Source organism: Lepidochelys kempii, chromosome 2 (assembly GCF_965140265.1).
Source record: "Lepidochelys kempii isolate rLepKem1 chromosome 2, rLepKem1.hap2, whole genome shotgun sequence".
Taxonomy (NCBI): Eukaryota; Metazoa; Chordata; order Testudines; family Cheloniidae; genus Lepidochelys; species Lepidochelys kempii.
The window spans coordinates 227,290,592-227,312,026 of record NC_133257.1 but is presented as its reverse complement, the minus strand read 5'-3'; the positions used below and the strand labels follow the sequence as shown (position 1 = coordinate 227,312,026).

At 42.2% G+C, this 21,435-nt stretch overlaps 1 protein-coding gene across 1 annotated transcript in view; it reads left to right on the top strand.

The window, feature by feature from the left end:
* The first annotated feature begins 5,539 nt into the window (after nt 1–5,539).
* Nucleotides 5,540–21,435, top strand: part of ZNF804B (zinc finger protein 804B) — a 338,326-nt gene continuing 322,430 nt past the window's right edge. The window contains 1 exon segment of the mRNA XM_073329672.1: nt 5,540–6,410. Coding sequence (XP_073185773.1) covers nt 6,303–6,410 — 108 coding nt within the window. The 5' untranslated portion in view covers nt 5,540–6,302.

Sequence of the window (21,435 nt, the reverse complement as noted above, 5' to 3'; positions counted from 1 at the left end):
CGCCTCGCCTGTACTTCCACAGTTTTCTTTCTCTGCATAATATGGGAGAGCTAAGAGTAACAGCTTAGACAACCTTTCCTTCTGTTTACATCTAAGCTTTAATGTCATTTTAATAGAGTTGTTTTGCATTTAACATTCAGTTCTAGTTCCCCATTCATATGGACAAGAATATAATAAAGCAGCTTTATGCCGTTTTTCGATATCCAGATCATCAGCACATCTATAGTTTGCAAATACAAGGAGACTGAACAGAGTAAAGACCATCACAGAGAAATCAAAATTTGAGTTACCTCTCTTACAGATGTCTGTCTAATAAACTTTTCTTTATAAAATTTACTATTAGGCAAATGTAATATAAAGAGATATATTGAAATGAAGAGTATGTTCGTTCTTCATAAAGAGATTGAGGTATTAAATATTTATAAAAACATATTAAACTGGCAAGTGTATGAAAACATTACTACATCTTCATCACTTTCGCATCTCATCTTTATATAAAGAACCTCTTTGCTATAAAGATAGGACCGAATTGTAACATTGGAGTCATTCTCTACAATTTTCACACCAGTGGCTACATATTATTCTTTACCTTTTCCTAATTCACAGCACAACTAACAGTGATGAGAAACCAATGAATACTACTTCTTAAAGGAAAGGGTCATGATATAAGTGGACACTCTTACCCACTGGAAATATTGGGCTTTTGCTGTGGAGTCCTTAACTGAACTGCTCACTGGTGTGAAAGGGATTTATTCAGCATTCTTCTGAAAATTATAGATGATTAACTGTTCAGTACTTAGCCGGTTAAGAAATGGTCAGTTTGAGTGGCTATTACCTATGTAATATTTAACACTTTCCTTATTAAAAATTTTATTTAATTAACTAGTCCTCACAGTAGCTTGTGAGTAAAACAAGTACCATCTCACTTTTTTTTTATCAATAATGGGGAAACTGATGCAGAGTGGCTGCCCAAAGCCACAGAAAAGATTCCATGTCACAGCAGAGTTAGAGCTCAAGTGGGTGAATTAATTCTCAGTCAGCTACACAAATTACTACATCTGACCCCTCTCAAAGTCAATGGGATTTTGGGGCCAATAAGGAAAATGGGCCTACCACTCTCCTGCTTTAGCGCAACCACCATTCAGACTGTGGCATTTTACCAACTATGGAATGAATTGCAAGCTATAATATATAAACTGACTAGTCAGCACTTGTAGATTTCCGAATGCTCCACCCAAGGTAAAGTGATGTCAGTTTCCACAGTAACCAATGAATAAAACAACCTAATTTATCTACACTGTTTTAAGGATATTAAAAATATATAGATACAAGGGTGTTGGGGTTATGGTCTAGTAATGGGCATCAATTAGTTGCAAGGAACTCAAACATTTTAATCCCAGATTTAATATTTATCTCCTCTGTGGCAGCAGGTAACATGTACTCTAGGCCAGTGTTATCAAACTTGGCTGCTTAAAGTCAAGCATTTACAGATATATTTTGGCACCAAAGTATGTAGTCTAATTTTCAGAAGTTCAGGGTTCCTAAAGCTTTAATAGATGTTTAGAGGAGAGCAGCACCTATGAAAATCAGATCACTTTTAGGGTATGACTGCACTGTAGAATTAACTCTCTCAAGTTAGCCTCACTTGAGTGAGAGTTGCCACACTGAAATAACACTCAAGCTGTGTAGCCACACTCTCACTGTACTCATTCGGGTATGGCACTAAAGATTTCTGGAGGCATATCCCAGGGGGGCATTCTTTGCACTGCTTTAAACTGAGCTGCTCTTTCATTTCTTTCCCAGGGAATTATGGGAGGACTTGTCTATCCTTTCTGGGCACTAGAAGGAAATGTGGGAAGGCACTGGAGGAATAGTGGCACTTGAGTGGAACTAGCCTGCATCCCCACGGCAGAGAGATCATGTTAGCTGCTGATGAATTGTGTTCACTTGGAATTTAGCCAATAGCTCCTAAGGGGCCAGCTAACTTGAGTTAAAAGTGTGTGGATAGAATCTGAGTTGGGAACAACACTTGAGTTAACTTTTCAGTGAAGATAAACACTTATGTAGGTAGCTAACTTCAGACATAAGTTTGAAAATTTTGGTCTAAACCTTTCTGTCTTAGCTTCTCCTTATTCAGACAAAACTGACTTCAATGAGACTTTTGCTTGAATAGGGATTTCAGGATCTGATTCTGTAAAATGGAGATAATAATACCTCTCAAGAGACTGTAAGGATTAATTAATGTTTATAAAGCAATTTCAAGGTAATAAATGCTAAGTGCACTTATTAATAATATCAACCTTGTGTAAATTGAGTGGACAGATGAGCTGGAGAACATTTCATTATTCCAATTAACATTACAGACAGATGACCTGATTCCCTGCTTCCTTGCATCTTGAGAAGTCACTTACACATCTGCAAAGGGAGCATAGAGTGGGTGTAAAATGTTACCAAAGCAGAATAGTAGCATTTTACACCAATTTACACAGCTAGAAATGACAACATGTGGTCCAAGGCAGTGGAGAATTAGGCCCAGACAGTATAAAGTATCTTGAATATAATTAAGAATCAAAATTCTGGATTACCTGTGATTAGTGAAAGGATGGCATAGTACCTCCACAGCCTTGATGTACTGTTTAGAGACTGACAATTTCCAGTTGTTCCATTTAACAACTATTAGTCTCCTCATGATTGTATCTACCAAGTTGTTCATAAAATAGATCCAGTTAGTAATATTTATTATTCTCCGATCTTGCAAGTTGGAATGAGCCTAAAATGAATTTTAGTTATCAAAATACAGCAGAGTCAATTGAGCCCTTCCCAGGTGGATAAAATGAGTACTGTGCACTCCACTCTGTGGCCAAACATGTGCCTTACACACAACCTCGGGGAATGAACTGGCCAAGCTTTGTGAGGTTTGACGAGGAAAATATTCTCCCTGTCCTACCAGGCCGTGAAGCTACTGCACATCCACTGCTACATGTTCAAGGCTGTAGCTCCCTAAGCAGGTGGTATGGGTTAGCCAATCCAGCTGTGTCGTTGCCACCCACCAAACCCCTCTGCCTTCTAGAGTGGAAAGAGTACAGGTGTCTGGGGTGTAAAAGGTGTGAACTGCTCTACATCCTCTCTTTAACTTCACAGTGGAATTGCATCACTTCCACAGTGTGGGAGGCTGTTCATGGCACTTTATGGATTGACGGAATCTGGCCTTCTGTGTGGATCTTTCAGATGGGCCCTTAAATTGCTTTCATGATCTGGAAAATGAGAATGATTCTCCATGATATAAATGACACACAAAGCAAATTTACTCAGTTCACAGCTGAGGAAGATGTTTTTCTAACTGCCAGATCTGCAAACTCAGCCTTGCATCTGAAAGTCAAGCTGCAGGCCAAAATTCTACCTAAAGTTACATCTTTGCAATGCTATTGTTTGAAATAGGGTTGCAAAGAAATAAATTAGGGAAGAATTACCTCTACCATTGGAATGTGGTTAACAATTCTGTTAATCAGCTGTATAAATCATAGAAAGAATAATTTCTGGCTCACTCTCACAGCTCTGTTAGCTATGGAGTGCTAACAGGAGAAAATAGTAAAAACATTTCTGTCACTAGCATAAAAGGATGTCATTCTTAGTTAACACAGAAATCAGGCCTTTTGGGTAACAGACTACCATTTGCACATATCACTTTCCATAGTAGAACCACACTTAAAAAACAAAAGGAGTACTTGTGGCACCTTAGAGACTAACTAATTGGTTAGTCTCTAAGGTGCCACAAGTACTCCTTTTCTTTTTGCGAATACAGACTAACACGGCTGTTACTCTGAAACTTAAAAAACAGTGGCTCAATCCTGCTTCCATTAAAGTCAATTGATAGTTTGGACATTGATTTCAGATGCAATTCAATTTGGTCCCAAAGTCTGGTTTGTTTTATAAAAATATTAATGGACTCAAGTCACTTTTCCCAATATAAAATATATAAATATTAATGGGCCCAAATATAGCATTTTCACTTGTGTGCTTGACCAGCATTTCTCCCCACCCACACCCCCAATAACTGACAGTATGGTGATTAATTGTCACTCTTCACCCCAGGATCCTTTAATTTCAATAATTCTCTATGCCTATAGTTTTAAAAAATGTAGAGGATCCTTTAGGATGAAAAACACTACATAAATGTAGAATATTATTGTTTCTGTATAGTTAATTTTTATGTTCTAAAGTTGCCTTTTAAGACTCATTTTGCAAGGCTGTCAGCCCTATTTTGTTCTCTCTCTAGGTGTGTGTATATATGTGTATGTATGTATATATCTATATATTAAATCTAGTGTTAGATACAGTACGTGAAATGTTTTCAAGTATGTTCAATCAAGATTATGTAGTACATGAATACCTTATCAACACTATTTAATTGAGAAAATCAAAGCAAGACAGTTGAACTGTCACAGCCATATGATCTTCTAAGTTTTGATATCCTTATTACAGCATTTGTCTTGTGCAAAAGAAATATATACCTTCAGATTCCTAAACTAGAACTTGCCAGGTTTACTACTTTAATTCACTATGTCTGGAAGTACAGAGGATCTTATTGGGTTTGTAAAAGGAGGATTCCTAAGCAGTTTCTACTTATACTGGATATATAAAATATAGAACACTATTCTGGAAACAAATATGCAGCTTACAGGTAATTACTAACACTTCGTGCTTTATTTTTTAATGAATTAGCTGAATAATAGTTCATCTGCAGAGACAATGCTTATCCATTGATGAAATGAAGCTCAGTTTGCATAGCAAGCTAGGAGATTTATGGTGAGTGTACCGTGGAAAGAGGAACGTGACAACCTGTTTTAGCTGCCTAATGCAGGAAACGTTTCATGCTTATAGTACTATGTAAATTATTTAGGTTGTAAGTGACACCACCCACCTAAACTCGTGAGCTTTTTTTTGGGAGGGGGGGCCGGCGGAAGGAAATCATGACAAGGGCAGAGACAGAAGTTGGGAAGATTTCCAGGCAGTTTGCTCAACTGTGAGACACGTGCAACTTTAGCCTCTCTCATCATTGTCCCCTGTAAATCTGTGCTTCTAGTCAACAGTGGCAGGAATCTCTTCCTTTCTCGTAGCTGGCTGCTGGGAGACGGCGATCATTCATCCCTCCCCAGGACAGCCAGGGCGAAGGAGAAAGCCTAATTTCGGCTGCGGGGGCCCGGGCTACTACACCAGGTGGCTGCAGAGAGGAATTTCCTTCCGTCTCAAGCAGCCCGAGTCCACCCCCCCCCCCCCCAAGCAGCCTGATTCCCGGCTGGTTTGCTTCACAGGGAAGGGCCCCATTGCACTTCAGCGCCACTCATCGGGTAGGAATGGCTGGGAGACCATCGTGTCCCCCTTTGATACCATACCTTGGACGCAGCCGGGGGGCTTGAGGAGCTCAGTCCTAGCCAGCTGGGGAGCTGTGGCGGCTGCCTTCAGCCTGGAAGGGGGGCGGGAAGGAGTGAGAGGGGGGCGGAGAGACAGGCACGGAGGGAGCGGCTGAGAGGACAGTACCGGTCCTGAGCAGAGGAGCTGGGGCAAGGCGCTGGGCCGAGGATGGTGCCGGCGCTCGGGGGCTCCTCGCAGGCTGACCGCGTTACGCAGGGGCCAGCCGCGGCCGTGCTGCCCCCGCCCGTGTGCGCCTCTCCCGCCGCTGTCCCTGCTGCGCCGAGCCCGCTCGGCAGCGCAGCGGCCAGGGGCAGCTCCCACCTGCTGCCTCGCTCGCGGGCCGGCTGAGGGGCTCTCCCGGCGCCGCCCCGCCCCGCGCTAAGGCGCTGGCCGCAGCGGCGGCGGCACCTGAAGGACTTTGGTGCCCAGGACTCGGAGCCAGCCCGCTGCAGGCAGCGCCCCGCCGGGCGGCGGGACCGGCCATGGGGACCGGCTGCCGCGGAGAAACCCCCGCCTGGCTTGCGCCTGCCGGTGCCCGCGCCTGGGGGGTGCGGGGCTAGCGAGGTGCCGCCCCCGGCCTGGAAGTTGCGCCCTGCCCTGGTTCCTGGCGGAGCTGCCGGAGCCCCGCGGAACAGCATGCGGACTGGCCGCTTCCCGGCTCCCCTCGCCGCGCTCGGGCTGCCGCTGCTGCCCTCGGCGCATCCTGCTGCTGGCAGCTGTAAGGCGGGCGCTGGGGGAGAGATCGTCGCCGCTTCACGCCGGCGGGGTCCCCAGCGGGGGTAGCACTTGCTCCTGCTGGTGTTGAGCAGGGGCCAGCCCGCGTTTCCCCCCCACAAGCAGCGCACGGCGGGGCTGAGCCCCTGCCCCGTCCTCAGCCCGCCCGGACCCGCATGGCGTGCTACCTGGTCATCAGCTCCAGGCATCTCAGCAACGGGCACTACCGTGGCATTAAAGGAGTCTTCAGGGGACCGCTCTGCAAGAAAGGCGCTCGCTCCCCGGTAACTGGCATTGCTCATTCCCTTACACTCCGTCAGGTAGACACACCGGGGGGCGGGGGGGGGGGGGGACACGCACCAGGATCGTGTATCACCACATAGCCGCGCACTGGGAGCGGGGAGGAGGGGGTGTCTCTGTACTGCTCTGCCTAGGCACGAGCGAGAGTCGGTCATCTGCGTGTTTTACACAGATCTGCTGTTTCTGTCACTCTGCCTCTGTGTGCCACTTGGAAAAGTTTCTCCCGAGACAGTTATTTGTGATGTGAGCGGCTGAGATGAAGGGGTTTTGCAGTGGCTCTGTTGCTTTGATGGGGGGGGGGGGGATTTCCTCCTTAACGCTTTGTAGCCAGGTGAAACAAACTGAAAGCTGTTGGGGTTATTTTTGTAGATGACTGCTGAGTTGCAGCAGCTTTTTGTTTTACAGAAAAGTTAGCCGGTGAGATGAGGCGCTGTAACGTTTGCCTGCTCAGCTTCAGGTATAATGGCTTAGTAGATTATGCAATGTGTAGACAGAGGAATGCTCAACCTTTATTTGTTTTCCTGTCTGTTAAAACTGAACTTGTATGTCGCATCTATTTGACTTTGGGGTAAAAGACTACCTATCAAGACCAATCCTGGAAGATGATATCGAATTTATCAAGTTTGGGGGTAGGTTGCTAAAAATATAGGCTGTCAAGATGTTTTAAAAAAAACATTTCTGGGTTGCTAAAAGGCATTTTATACCACTTAGTATCTGACATGGTAGGTGACCTTAAAGACTAAGAATTCATGGGACAGGTTTGGTACTAGTTCCCCTTCCTTAAGATGGCTGTAGAAATAAGGTAGAGAATCCTGCTAAACCCAGGGTTGTGAGTTCAATCCTTGAGGGGGCCATTTAGGGATCAGGGGCAAAAATTGGGGATTGGTCCTGCTTTGAGCAGGGGGTTGGACTAGATGACCTCCTGAGGTCCCTTCCAACCCTGATATTCTATGATTCTGTGAATCATACCAAGAGAAGGTACTGTAGGTCTGATTCCGGTTGTTGCTTGTTAGTTATAAGAATGACTAAAATGCACGGTATCTTTGTAATGCTTTAATCTGAATAATTATGGTGACATAATTATTTTTAAGTTGTTCAGTGACTGAAATGTAATTGTTCCATTCACAAACCTATTAAAGCTGAAGGTGTAAACTACATATGGATACTGAAGCTCAGAGAACATAAACAGAGCTTATAATTATAGTACACTGCTAGTGTACAATAAGTGAAATCCTGTTCCCATTGATGTCCCTGGCAAAACTCTCATTGACTTAAATACAGCCAGATTTCCCCCAATTGATGTGTATCAGTCTGTACTTTAGAAAATGCAGTTGTAATTAAAGTCCCTGCTTCCTATTTATTTCATAATTCAAAAACAATTCAATAGAGTCATCTGAATAATAATTCCATATGTAACTGAAATTTACACAGTGTAAGAGGGCAGGGTGCTGAGACCTCACATGTGGGGATTTTACTTCCATTGCTTTATTTTTATCACCAGTATAGTAAAACTGCTGGTATTGTATTCACCACAGTCTAATACTTTTTGAACTGTTTCAGGATCTCTGACCTAAGTGCCTGATCCAAACCCCTTTGAAGTCAGTGGAAGTCTGTGGATCAAGCTTTAAATATTTATAAAAATACACCTCTACCCTGATATAATGTGGTCCTTGGGAGCCAAAAAATCTTACCGTGTTATAGGTGAAACTGTGTTATATTGAACTTGCTTTGGCCTTGAGCATTTCCGTTATTAATAGTCACTTCCCACCCCCTGACTGACCCCTCAGAACCCCTGACCGATCCAACTCCTCCCCCCCCCGCTCCCTGTCACCTGACTGCCCCGAACCCTATCCACACCCCTGACAGGCCCCTCCGGGACTCCCACGCCCTATCGAATGCCCCTGTTCCCTGTACCCTGACCCCAGAACCTCCGAACCATCCAACCCCCCCTGCTCCCTGTTCCCTGACCGCCTCCCGAGACCCTCTGCCCCTTATTCAACTCCTTGGCCCCGGCCCGGCACCCTTAACACACTGCTCAGAGCAGCATGTCAGAGCCAGACATGCTGACCCGCTGATCCGCCAGAGCGTTCAGCCCTGCCCCCCAGAGCACTGCTTTACCGCTTTCTATCTGAATTTGTGTTATATCGGGTTGCGTTATATCAGGGTAGAGGTGTGTGTGTATATATATATATTTTCCTTATACAATGAGCTTGATTCTATTCTCATGTACACAAGTTTCACACCAGTATGAGTCTATTGATTTCATTGGAGCTTCTCCTGGCTTACATCACTGCTAGTAATAGCAGAATCAAGCTCACAGTATTTCATGTAAAACTCTGTAACAGAAGGTCTTGTAAAAATCCTCAGTAACAATTTATCTGTTTATGACTGCATGTACAAATGAATTGTGTCTCTGCGTGCATGAAATATGTATATTTGTATGTGCCATGCAACAGAGAAATAGAAAACACATATGGATTTTTTTCTCCTACTTTTCAATGATAGATTATCTAATATCCATAGTAAATGTTTTTCAAACTACTTTGATAGCGTTCTAATACGTAGGCCCAATTCTGCATTTCTTGCATTTATGCATTCTTAGCACAAGGTGTTACAACTCTATGAATAGATTATTTGTGGTGTATTTAAAATGATATTTCTATCCAAGTTATAAAGAGAGGTAAAAAGTGGTGAATACCCTTTCCACCCACTCCCCCAAAAGGATCCAATATTATCTAAGTGGGAGATAGTTTAACTGTAACATTTATATTTAGGTTTCAGAGTAGCAGCCGTGTTAGTCTGTTTCCGCAAAAAAGAAAAGGAGTACTTGTGGCACCTTAGAGACTAACAAATTTATTTGAGCATAAGCTTTCGTGACAATGAAGTGAGCTGTAGCTCACGAAAGTTTATGCTCAAATAAATTTGTTAGTCTCTAAGGTGCCACAAGTACTCCTTTTCATTTTATATTTAGTAGAACTTTCCTTGTATTCAATTTATCAGTGCTCAAATTGGAAAAACGTAATTGGAAATATGCACCCTAAAATTATAGTTGGAATATACTATTTTTTCGCCTTCCTCTGCAGCATGGGGCATGGGTCGCTTGCTGGAGGATTCTCTGCACCTTGAAGTCTTTAAACCATGATTTGAGGACTTCAATAGCTCAGACATAGGTGAGAGGCTTATTGCAGGAGTGGGTGGGTGAGATTCGGTGGCCTGCATTGTGCAGGAAGTCAGACTAGATGATCATAATGGTCCCTTCTGACCTTAATATCTATGAATCTACGAATCTATAGTTGGAATATACTATTTCCCTCTGTTTTCAACTTGTTTCCCTTTCTTTCAGCCTACAACCCTGCACAGTGGGGTATGATACCCGTCCTCTGAATCTAGGCACCAAATGAAATAAATGTAACATTTTTATTTTTCATTAGCATATACTTCCTTTGAGATAATCATGTAAGATTGTTTGGGAACCCAGAAGTAACTTTTGTTTTGATACAGGTATCAGACAGAAGAACAGGCACAATGAACAAGAAACTTTAAAAAAATAATTAAAAATAAATAGTTTGGCTTCTGGCCTGAGCCCCAGCGAGTCTAATGCTGGTGCTGCTTGGCGGACCTCCTGAAACCTGCTTGCAGCACCACAGGGGGTCCCGGACCCCTGGTTGAGATCCGCTGGATTAGACTAAGTCATGGGGAGATGGCTTAGTAGGCAAGTGATGGGAACACAGGTGTATGATAAATTAGCTTTATAAAGAATTGCTCCTCTCACTTGTAGCAACATCATTAAATAAAAACTTAGCTAAATTGCACTGACTTTAATCCTGGTCTAGTTCAAGAAATTTACAAGTTTTATTGGACTGTAATCACACCAAACCAATCAAATCTATATCTATATATTAATGTGCTATTCCTTTAAAAAAACAAAAAGGAAAAGAAAATGCTGGTATAAAGAAATGAGGTGGAGAAATCAAGCACTCAGATGTCAGAAAATTCAAAAGTTAAGGTTTTTTAGGAAGTAGTAGTTTTTTTATTTTTCTTTTCTTGCTCTCAGTGCTACCTGTAAATAATAATGTATCATTGCTTTTTATTAAAATACACCATAAAGTGTATACGATGTGTAATTTTGCTGAGTTAATGTTGGGAGTAAGCTTAAGTCTTGAATTTCTATACTTCGGAGTGCTTAATTTCTGAATCTGAATATTGCATTAACACTATTTTTTTACACTTAATCCAAGAATCTCTATTTTAAGTGGAAACATTGAACCAAACTTTAACAACAGAGTAATAACCAGTACCTACATAATTACATCTGTGGTCACTCAAGGCCAAGACTGGCTCACTTTACCCACACAAAACTCCAATTTATTCCAGTGTTATTATTCGTAAGTAAAATTACTCATGTCTTTTAAGTATTTGCAGGATTGAAACCTTCCTTGTAATCTACATTATAACCTGGAATGAGTTATGATTTAAAGTTTCAGAAGGGAAGTTTTGAGCATGAGACATGTATGTCTTCTGTACTATATTGTATTTGTGATTTTACTTAATAACAAAATTTAACTTTGAAAGATATAGGTTTATATAATTTGCGGTATTTTTTTATGGCAATAGTCTTCAATATTCAATATTTATAATTTGCACCATTAAGCAATCCTAGGTTGATACAGTATAATTATGCATGAGTCTACATAGTCTTTAATGTATAATGTGTACTTTTCTATATTTAAAGAGTTCTGTATTAACAGACCATGAAATGTCAGTAGGCTTAAGGCTATGCTTTCAGAAATGAGAACAGTAGTGAATATTTTAAATACATTTATCAAATTTCATGGCTATGTGAACAAGGGTTTCTCAGATTGGATTCTTTCATAGTATTTATTTAGTGTATTTTGCTATTGTTCAGTAAGCAAATCCAGCCCCTCCTCCGTGTCTGTAGAAGGTCCTTTGGCATAATGAGCGTGGCAATATGTGGGAGACTACTAGTAGATGTGCATTCTGTCTGTATAGAGGAAGGTGATATGACATTGATTCAGGGGAGGGGAAGTGGCATAGGATTTGTACTATAATGGTTTGTCTGTCCCCCACCATCCCTCACTCTTAGGGGAAAGGGGCTATGTAAGGACCTTCAAATATGGAAGTAAAAAAGGCGGGATATGAAAGTACTGGTGAGGATTTTAGCAGAAGTGGAGTAGACTCAGTAGCACACATGGCCCTGGTCTACACTAGGACTTTAGGTCGAATTTAGCAGCATTAAATCGATGTAAACCTGCACCCGTCCACACGATGAAGCCCTTTATTTCGACTTAAAGGGCTCTTAAAATCGATTTCCTTACTCCACCCCTGACAAGTGGATTAGTGCTTAAATCGGCCTTGCTGGCTTGAATTTGGGGTACTGTGGACACAATTCGACGGTATTGGCCTCCGGGAGATATCCCAGAGTGCTCCATTGTGACCGCTCTGGACAGCACTCTCAACTCAGATGCACGATTGTTTGCTGTTGCTCTGACGCAGGGAGGGGCGACTGAGGACACGGCTTACAGGGTTGGCTTCAGGGAGCTAAAATCAACAAAGGGGGTGGCTTTACATCAAGGAGTATTTCAGGCAGGACTTCATGGAGGATTCCAATAAGAAATGGTGCACCTAAGTTATTGTTCTTATTTTGTTCTTATTGGAACAAGGAGGTTAGCCTGGCCTCTGATTGATACATGGCTAGATTTACCTCGCTGCACCTTCTCTGTGAGTGACTACAGTGTGACCTAGAGGAATGAGTCCCCTAGACAGGGGAGGAGGGGAAGCAAATGAGTACAAAACAAGTCTGGTCTATTTCTTGTTTTGATCCACTCCATCTATCTTTTACATCTTTGGCTGGCAGCAGACGGTGCAGAAGGACTGCATGCCATCCACATCTCATGGCTGCTCGGCAGAAGATGGTACAGTACGACTGCTAGCCATCCTCATCTCTTGCCTGCCCGGTAGAAGATGGTACAGTACGACTGCTAGCAATCCGTATCGCCTGCCTGCTCACCATAAGACGGTTCAATAGGACTGACTGCAGGACTAAAGAGAATGACCTGGTCAAGTCACTCCAAATTTAGTCCCTGCGCCCATGTCTGCCCAGGCGCTCCCAGCCGACGTGGCCAGGAGCACCTCGGACACGACGAGGACGGCTACCAGTCGTATTGCACCGTCTGCTGCCAGAAGGCAATGGGTTGCTGCTACTGTGTAGCAATGCCGTACCGCGTCTGCCAGCACCCAGGAGACATACGGTGACGGTTACCTGAGCAGGCTCCATGCTTGCCGTGGTATGGCGTCTGCACAGGTAACTCAGGAAAAAAGGCGCAAAACGATTGTCTGCCCTTCCTTTCACAGAGAGAGGGAGGGAGGGAAGGGGGGCCTGACGATATGTACCCAGAACCACCCGTGACAATGTTTTAGCCCCATCAGGCATTGGGATCTCAACCCAGAATTCCAATGGGCAGCGGAGACTGCGGGAACTGTGGGATAGCCACCCACAGTGCAACGCTCCAGAAGTCGACACTAGCCTCGGTACTGTGGAAGCACTCCGCCGAGTTAATGCACTTAATGCACTTGGAGCATTTTCTGTGGGGACACACACACTCGAATATATAAAACCGATTTCTAAAAACCCGACTTCTATAAATTCGACCTTATTCCGTAGTGTAGACATACCCATGGAGTTGTATATGGTCAGTGTTTTAGAGGCAGTAGAGGTATATTAATGGACACAAAGAACGTGGGAAATCCACAAAATTTCAGATTAAAATATGATGTCAAGGTGATAGAAAAGAATGGGTGGTCTGAACAGAGAAGAGAAATATCTTGTCCAACAGAAGCCCTTCTGTCATTAAGATATTTAGTCTTTCTGACCTTAGCTGGAATAACTTAGGTTTTGAGCCTTTCATGTGTTGGTGGTAGGAAATTTTCTGACTACAAGACTTCCTCCCCATCTCTTAGCTAAATGCAATGAGATCCAAACACAAAATGAAGCATTTACAAGGGATTTGTAACACTCTCTGAAGGATTTTTATGGCCTTGAATGAATTACATTGATCCATGCACTGTATGTAGTTTCTTCATCTGTGACAGATATACTGTGATACTGATCTGCGGCCAACCCTCTCAGAAAGTCATCTTGTCAGGTCTCACAGGCTTAGCAAGGTAAGTACTTGGATATGAAACTTTCAGGAGAACTCAGGTTTCTTGAGGAAGTGGTGCTGGTGATTCAGCTGATGGTTCTCTTCCCAGCTCTCGGCCAAAGCCGTTAGTGTGCAGTATGCGGCTTGAAGGTTTTCAGATACAAACTTTGAGATATAAACCACATTACTTATGGTTAGTAAAAAAATCCTTGGTAATTTTTGCAAAAACAGAGTTAAATCCAATGTCTCAAATTTCAACTTCTTTGATAAATTTTCCTGCAGCTTCAATTGAATACAGTATTTTTCACCTCCTTTCCCCGTACTGTTTTGTAGTAAGGGTTAAAGGGCTGGTATATTATGTTTCAACAGTGGCTTCATTTCACCAATGTGCAAAGTGAATTCTCAGTTCTAAAAGGCTAAATTTTCAAAAATGCACATCTCATTCTGTAGGTAGAGGCTAGAGTCTGCGTATGCACTGTTGTTCCAATAATTAAAAAAATAAAAATAATTCAAACATAGAAATAATATAAGGTGGGCACAGGCACACAAGCAGGTGCGATAAGGACTCTACAACTGTCTCCTCTCCCCATCCCTCTATGTAGCAAGTAGCAACAGTGGGAGTTTTAAAAACATCTCAGGAAGTAGGAGATGGTGTGAGGATGGTGGAATTATGGACATCAAGTACAAAACAGCAGGGTTGGGTCAGGTCACAGGAAGCTCTCAATTTTCCCTTACTGTGGAGCTGCTACCTACTTTGGACCTGAACAAAGAAAGTTCTTTTTCATGGCCACCATGAAGGAGGGACCTGCACTAAGCACCACTATGGGGCACACTAAGAAAGCAAGTTAAGGGCCAGGCAGTTGTCCAACACACAGTATATGACATTAGAAATAGATGGTGGCTGCTGGAAAGGAGGGATCCCCCTGAGAGAAGTAAGTGTGAGTGAGTAGCTGACAGGCCACATAGCCAGTATATCTCTCATCATAAACACATCATCGCACAATGCAGTGTGCCCTTAGCAGTTCTGACAGCAATGAAAATGGGTCTGCTGTTTGGTCTGCCATAGAAACCATAGGGAAAATATTATAGGCACAGAAATAAAAAATAAAACTTTTGATTAAAAAAATTTCCATAAAAAGGAACAAACAATGAACCAACAGCTGCAACAAATAAACTAATATGTAGAGTTTCTTCTTCAGCTTCTGTGAAAAGGCAGGATAAATGGAATCAAAGTTACAAAATAACCAAAAAGCAACAAAACAGAGGGAAGTAACAACAGAAAAGAAAAAAAGAAAACGGTATTTACATTCCTCTGTGACAAAAGTCTCTGAGAGCTATCTCAGGAGCAGTAGACTGTGGCCACCTGCCAGGAAACTCTCCCTCCTGAAGGAAAACATACAGCACACTTACAAAACTATGCACCTTTGTAGGCATAGGTGCAATAACTAGGTAAAGTCACTCCCACATACATCTAGATATTTCTAAACTTCAGACATTTTACACACCAGAGGTTTTCCTGTCTCCTGCTGAGTTGTGCTGTATTTCCTACAAATTCTAACACTTCTACCCCTTTTGGGAGCATAAACAATCATGCAGCCCACTCACTGAACTTCACAGGTGAAATGATTTCCCGATTTTTCAATTCTTCTTGCTGCTCTTCTATGAGTTCCTGCAAAGCATAAAGAACAGGACAGGCCTTTAGAAATGTATAAATGCACTCTTAGCCACATGCAGCTTTGCTGTTATACCGTTTATTAACCCTGTATATGTGTTATATACAGCTTCATAGTTTGTTTTTAATTCTGTCACTGGATTCAACACATTTTGCATGGCATTACAATCCAATTTAACCTTCTTCAGCCAATGTCTGCTATCAGCAAAGGGCCATTTCCTTCATCCACAATTAATTGTAATGATACAATGAACCCCGAACCAGAGCCCTCACCCCCTCCTGCATCACAACCCCAATTTTGTGAGCATTCATGGCCCACCATACAATTTATATTCCCTGATGTGGCCCCCGGGCCAAAAAGTTTGCCCACTCCGATCTAGGACATCACCGCAAAACAATATTGTGTTCCTAAGTCAGCTGTGGTTTACATAAAGAGTCAAAATCTGCCCTCAAAGTGTAAAGTCATTGCCAAAGACCACTAGATGTACATAAGTGAGCCTGCGGAAAACTGGAACCCTCAACCTCAAGTGTAGCATCATTAAGAGTCTGATTCACCAACTGCAGGATATAAGTAATCCTCATAAGGAAGAACAATAATGCCCCAAACATGTATGCATGCAAAAGTCCATCCATGCAAATGTTCCTGAACAGCAAATAAATAGGGACTTTAATATGATTGAACCAAACAGATTTTTGAAATTCAAATGAACATCTATGAACACTGTATTTGCAGTATTCCACTAGCTCTGTTGTTCACTCATATGTTTTAAAAAAACATTTCAGAAGTTAACAGTGTAAAAATACTTGGTTTATGATTATACTCCGCAAGATAACCATTACTACTTTGGTAATAAAAGGGCAGCTTTTGGGTTTTCTGTTATACTAGATTAAATTTATGCGCATACCAGATGAGATGTAAACATTATCATCAAAGTTTTTTTTGTCCCAGTTTCATAGTTATGCATAATGATAATTGGCAAGTTGGCTTAAGTAGGGAAATAGAATTATCGCCAAGAAGATTGCATGCAGCTCTGAAACAATGCATACATTAATCAACTCAAGTTACTATCAATTTTTCAATTGATATTTTCCCCACATTACCCTCTAGAACAGTTTTAGTACATTTGTGTCAACAGAAATGTTCTATCTATATTCTGCCCAGACTGAACTGGAGAGAAGTATTTGATCTTGGTGAGAAAATTCTCAGTTGTAATCGGCAATAAATCTGCAGCATGCATTTCCAGCTTAGATTGTATCATGTAAGGAAGGCTTGTGAAACTCGATTACAAAGTATAAGAAACAGAACTTCCTTACATATTATCTTTGATAGGAGAACATTTTTACAGAAGGAGTTTTGCTTTAAAAATTAAATAAATGTCTAAATTCATATTTATAACCTAGATAAAGACTGTGATCTCACTCAGTACTGAAAATTCAAGCCCAGGCAATTATCTCCCAGTGAACATATATGCCAGGAATATGCATCTTCTTCATAAGTCTGATAATTCTGCCATTTCACGTATTTTTCAATGACATTTTCAGTGGAAATTTGTGCTGGTGTTTTTTGTAATCATGATTCGCATGTGTTTTAAAAGTTAACAATACAGATAATTGGTCTGTACTTATCACCAGTTCCTCGGGACTTTCGGAGTAGTTTAGGAGTGCAACGATGTGAGCTGTGAAAAGCTCTGAACGCTGATGTTTTTTGTGGGGGTGTTCCAGCAGGGAGAGAGTGTCTCTTAAATTAGCTCCTTAGGCTTCCTCACTTGTGGACTATTGCCTTTAACTATGTCGTTCTAAGCTCTCTACTAGACAAGATCTGTGCAAAATGTGGTTCTGATGGGAGGGAGCTCATGGATTAGGGCAGGGGTTCTCAAATTTCATTGCACCACGATCCCCTTCTGACAACAAAAATTATTACATGACCCCAGGAGGTGGGACCGAAGCCTGAGTCTGCCTGATCCTTGCCACCCTGGGTGGGGGGGCCAAACCCTGCCCCGGGCGGGGGGGGGGGGGGGGAGTAAAACCAAAGCCCAAGCCCAAGGTCTTCAGCCCCAGGTAGGGAGTCTGTAATCTCAGCCCCACTGCCCAAGGCTGAAGTCCTCAGGCTTCAGCCCCAGACAGTGGGGCTCGGGCTTTGGCCCCTGGCCCCAGCAAGTCTAAGCCAGCCCTAGTGGGGGTCCCAACCCACAGTTTGAGAACCGCTGGATTAGGGGATTTAGTGTGAGTCTTCGAAGCAGCACTTATGGGTATTACAGAGGATTTTCCAGGAGGCCTGTGATGCTCTCTCCCTACTTTGATTGCCCACTGAGTGGAGAAATTCTTTGATCCCAATAAGCCCCAATGGTGGCTGAAGACTCCACTTCAAGGCGGTCAGGTGACTCCATTGCTGTGGGAGAGTAGCTGGCCACTTTCTCTTTTACTATCTTTCACTCATCTGGCTGGATGCTTCCCTCAGGGACGTTAGGTAGGAGAGGCATTGTGTTCCTTCCAGTGTGACTCTGAGAACTTCACTGCAATGTAGGTTTCAGAGTAGCAGCCGTGTTAGTCTGTATCCGCAAAAAGAAAAGGAGGACTTGTGGCAGACTAGAGACTAAGGTGCCACAAGTCCTCCTTTTCTTACTGCAATGTAGGAGAGTGTGTGTGGGGGGGGCAGAGTCTGAGGAGTGGGCAAGGCTTGGGCAGCCATGGAGCAGCTCTGTGGGCCCTACCCAGGTAGTAACTTCTCCTCTCAGCCTGGCTGGGTCCCACACTTGCTGGGCAGCAGCATCAGGAGTTGGCCTAGAGATAGTAAGAAATATTTTCCTGATTTATTTTTTCATAAAAGAAAAATAAAATTAAGAAGTCCAGTCATGTAGATACACAATTCAATATGCACACACAATGGATTAGTGTATATGCACACCCAAGCAGTTTACATGTATCAACTGGTGAATGCACACCCCATGTGATGTCACTGAATGAATATGCAGCTAAGTCCAGTTTTTCCTAGCTGTCTAAATGCTTAACAGCCTTTATAAATCTACACTATGCTGTTTCTTCATAGAAGTAAGGATGTTACACAGCATGCATCTGTATAGCATATGGTCTTATATAGCATTCATTCTATTTTGTTTTAAAGTAAAGGAAACCAAAACTCAAATGGAAAGGTGAAGTTTAGTGACCTCAACCAAGTAAGATCTGTGCTATACACAGAGCCTTTGAATAAAAGTTTTAAACTTCTGCTGAAGTGGTAAATCTATCCTAAGCTATTTTCTATGGCAAATAGACAACCTAAGAGGGGCTTTGCAACATTGCAGAATGATTTATACACAATGTGGATGTTGTTTTAGGTAGTTTTACCTTCTGTGGTGAGTGCAAAATGTCTATTAGTTATTAATAATCGATAGAAAAATCATAAACTTGTGCCTCTTTATGCTGAAATCATATCCATACCCTATGAAATGAAAACAGTATCAAAATAAATATTGAATATGTGAACCTTCTGGATGTATACTTCCCTACTGAAGATCAGTTTATCTCTATGGTGTCTTGAATACCCTGTAGAACAGGGATTAATATTCCTTGGACAATGTAGCAGCTTTAATTGCTCAGTAATGCATTATATTATTTATTTATTGTTTATCACTTCAGATTTTTAAAATATAACTATGGGCACCCAGCCAGCTTAAAAATACAACATAAACCAAAGGACTGCCCCTAAACTTAGCTATCACAGCCCACATTCTCCTCAACAGCCATAAGAAATAGGGGAAAAGATAACATTCTAGGCATGGCGCAAAGCCTAACATCTGTGCAATGTGGATTTGGAAGTCTCCTCTTATATATGGGGGGGAAATTTTCATCCTGTGAAGTAAGTGGGAGTATTGATACTGACTCCAGTGAGGCCAGGGTTTGGTCCTTTTAATGGTTCACACTGGATATCTCTGAAGCTCATACTGTCTATTCAGGGTATGTATTTCTGTCTCACCTGAAGGAACCATTGATTTCATATGGCACAGCCTCGGTGCCCAAAGGCTGTAGGATCAGTCCTTCAGTTGGTAACTGTTAAATGTGCATATTGGTTTTACCCAGATTGCAAGTTTCAGCTAGAGAGGTAACGTTTTAAAATCTTAAATAACATTTGATTTCTAGGAAAAGCTTTAAAACCATCTGCTCTTCAAAATTAGCTCATAGATCCTTGCTAATGTTTGTATAGCACAAGACCAAAACCAGAGAAATCCGCTTGAAAGCCAGAGAAGGAAAGTTTACATTCATAGGACCTTATCATCCTGTCAGTTGCACAGTGTGCACTGGAAAGAAAGTGAGCAAGCTACACCCAGGTGGCCTGCACCTGCATGAATACACAAGGTAAGAATGGTTCATGGAACCTTCTTCCTCTTGTCAGCTCTACAGAGATCAACAAAAACAGCCATCCCTCTAACAGTAACTACTGGAGCCAGACTACTCTGACTCCTGTAATGTGAGATGTTGGTGTAATCCTGACCCATGTCCTGACTGGGGCCAGGAAATAAGGTTTTACTAGCACTCCTGGGTGTCATACCTCCTAGAGCATAGGTACGGCTTCTTGGTATAACCCCTTGGATAGAGGAGGGGTAGGGAAGAGGTGAAACAAAGCCTATGCTGCCCCATCCTCTGCCTCCTCTATCATATCAGGCCAGTTAGCAGGGAGCTCTGGGTAACACCGAGGCACAATTTACCCCAATGTTTTTAGAAAAGATCATGCAATATAATCAAAGAGTTGCCTCTTCTGCTGCCATCCTGAGTGCTGGAGTGCAGAAAAATTATGTGCCTGCATTAATAACATTTTATGTGGGCCTGGTCACATGCTCCCTTTAAGGAGCTTGTAAACAAGACTCACCAAAACTAAGCAATGTAACAATTTAAAAGAATGTTACAGTTCTCCTCCTCCCCAATGAAGCTCTGAAGAATTCCAACCCGCTTATGTAGCAACACTTGCTTCTTATTGCATAATTAACAACTCTCCTCACTTAAGTTTGCCAACAATGCCCAACTCAGTGCTTCCTTTGCCCACTCTTGTTCATGCCTGAAATGATCTTATAACCTTCCATTCAATATAACAGAATTAATGGAACTAGCATGATGTGTGGCTTTTGAAAGCAAACTCTCTCTTTACATTAATTTGCATAAACCTCCCTCCTCCATTACCACTGCATCCCGTCTTATTTAAGCCAGACTGTAAACTCCTTGTGGGTTACTCAGTGCCAAGCACTCTGCCAGCACTAACAAATAATAATAATTTAAGATGCAGTGTCATCAGTATGTACATGATACGTAATTCTGTTATATTTTTCTCACGACTGGATGATAAATAGAGACTGGGGTTGGCTGAGAACAAATTGGCTGACTGATGCTCAGTTTGGATAAAATGGAGGCGATGCTGTTTGTTTGGGGGAAGAGATTCTGGTAGTAAATTGACTTTGATCTATAATGTTCTTGCTGCCTCTTTTTCTCCACATACTACAGTAGCAGATGAGGTTAGCTGAGACACTTGATAACCTTTATTTATATGTCTTGAAGGTGTTCTCAGTACAGTGTGCTTGACTCTGAAATTCACTTCCTTTTCTCATCTGACAAAGCCCAATTCTGTTGCGCATTAGGGCACAGTATAAGACCCATCTCTTTTTTTTAAAATATTTGCTTGAGTGGAGAGGTTTGAGTGCCTGGTGATATCTGTGGAATGTCCTTTTACTCTTGCATCTTAGATAAGAGGTAAAAAAATGGTATGTTAAACTTGTACATGCACCCGAGGTATGTTAATAAGGCATATTTTATACATCAGAAAAATAAATCTGTGATTCTTATAGCAGAGGATACAATATAACTTGCTCTACACTGCCTGTGAGCCAGGATGTTCACATTTCTCATCAATTGTACCAGTCTAAAGGAATGGAACAGAAATTTATCAAAATGTTCTTAGGGAAATTCAACAAAATTCTACCCTTAACACATAAGTGTAACATTTTCATGGATCACTGCACACCACCAGTATTCTGCCCTTTTCAGAAGTTACATGTTAGTGGATTAGGCTGTTTCTGAGGATGTAGCGACCCAGAAAAAATATTTTGTTTTGTTTTAACTTTTTTTTTTTTTTCTTGCAGAAGGGGTAGAGAACACAGCTTGTTGTCATTCTAAGTTTTGGCAGCCTATGGTGTA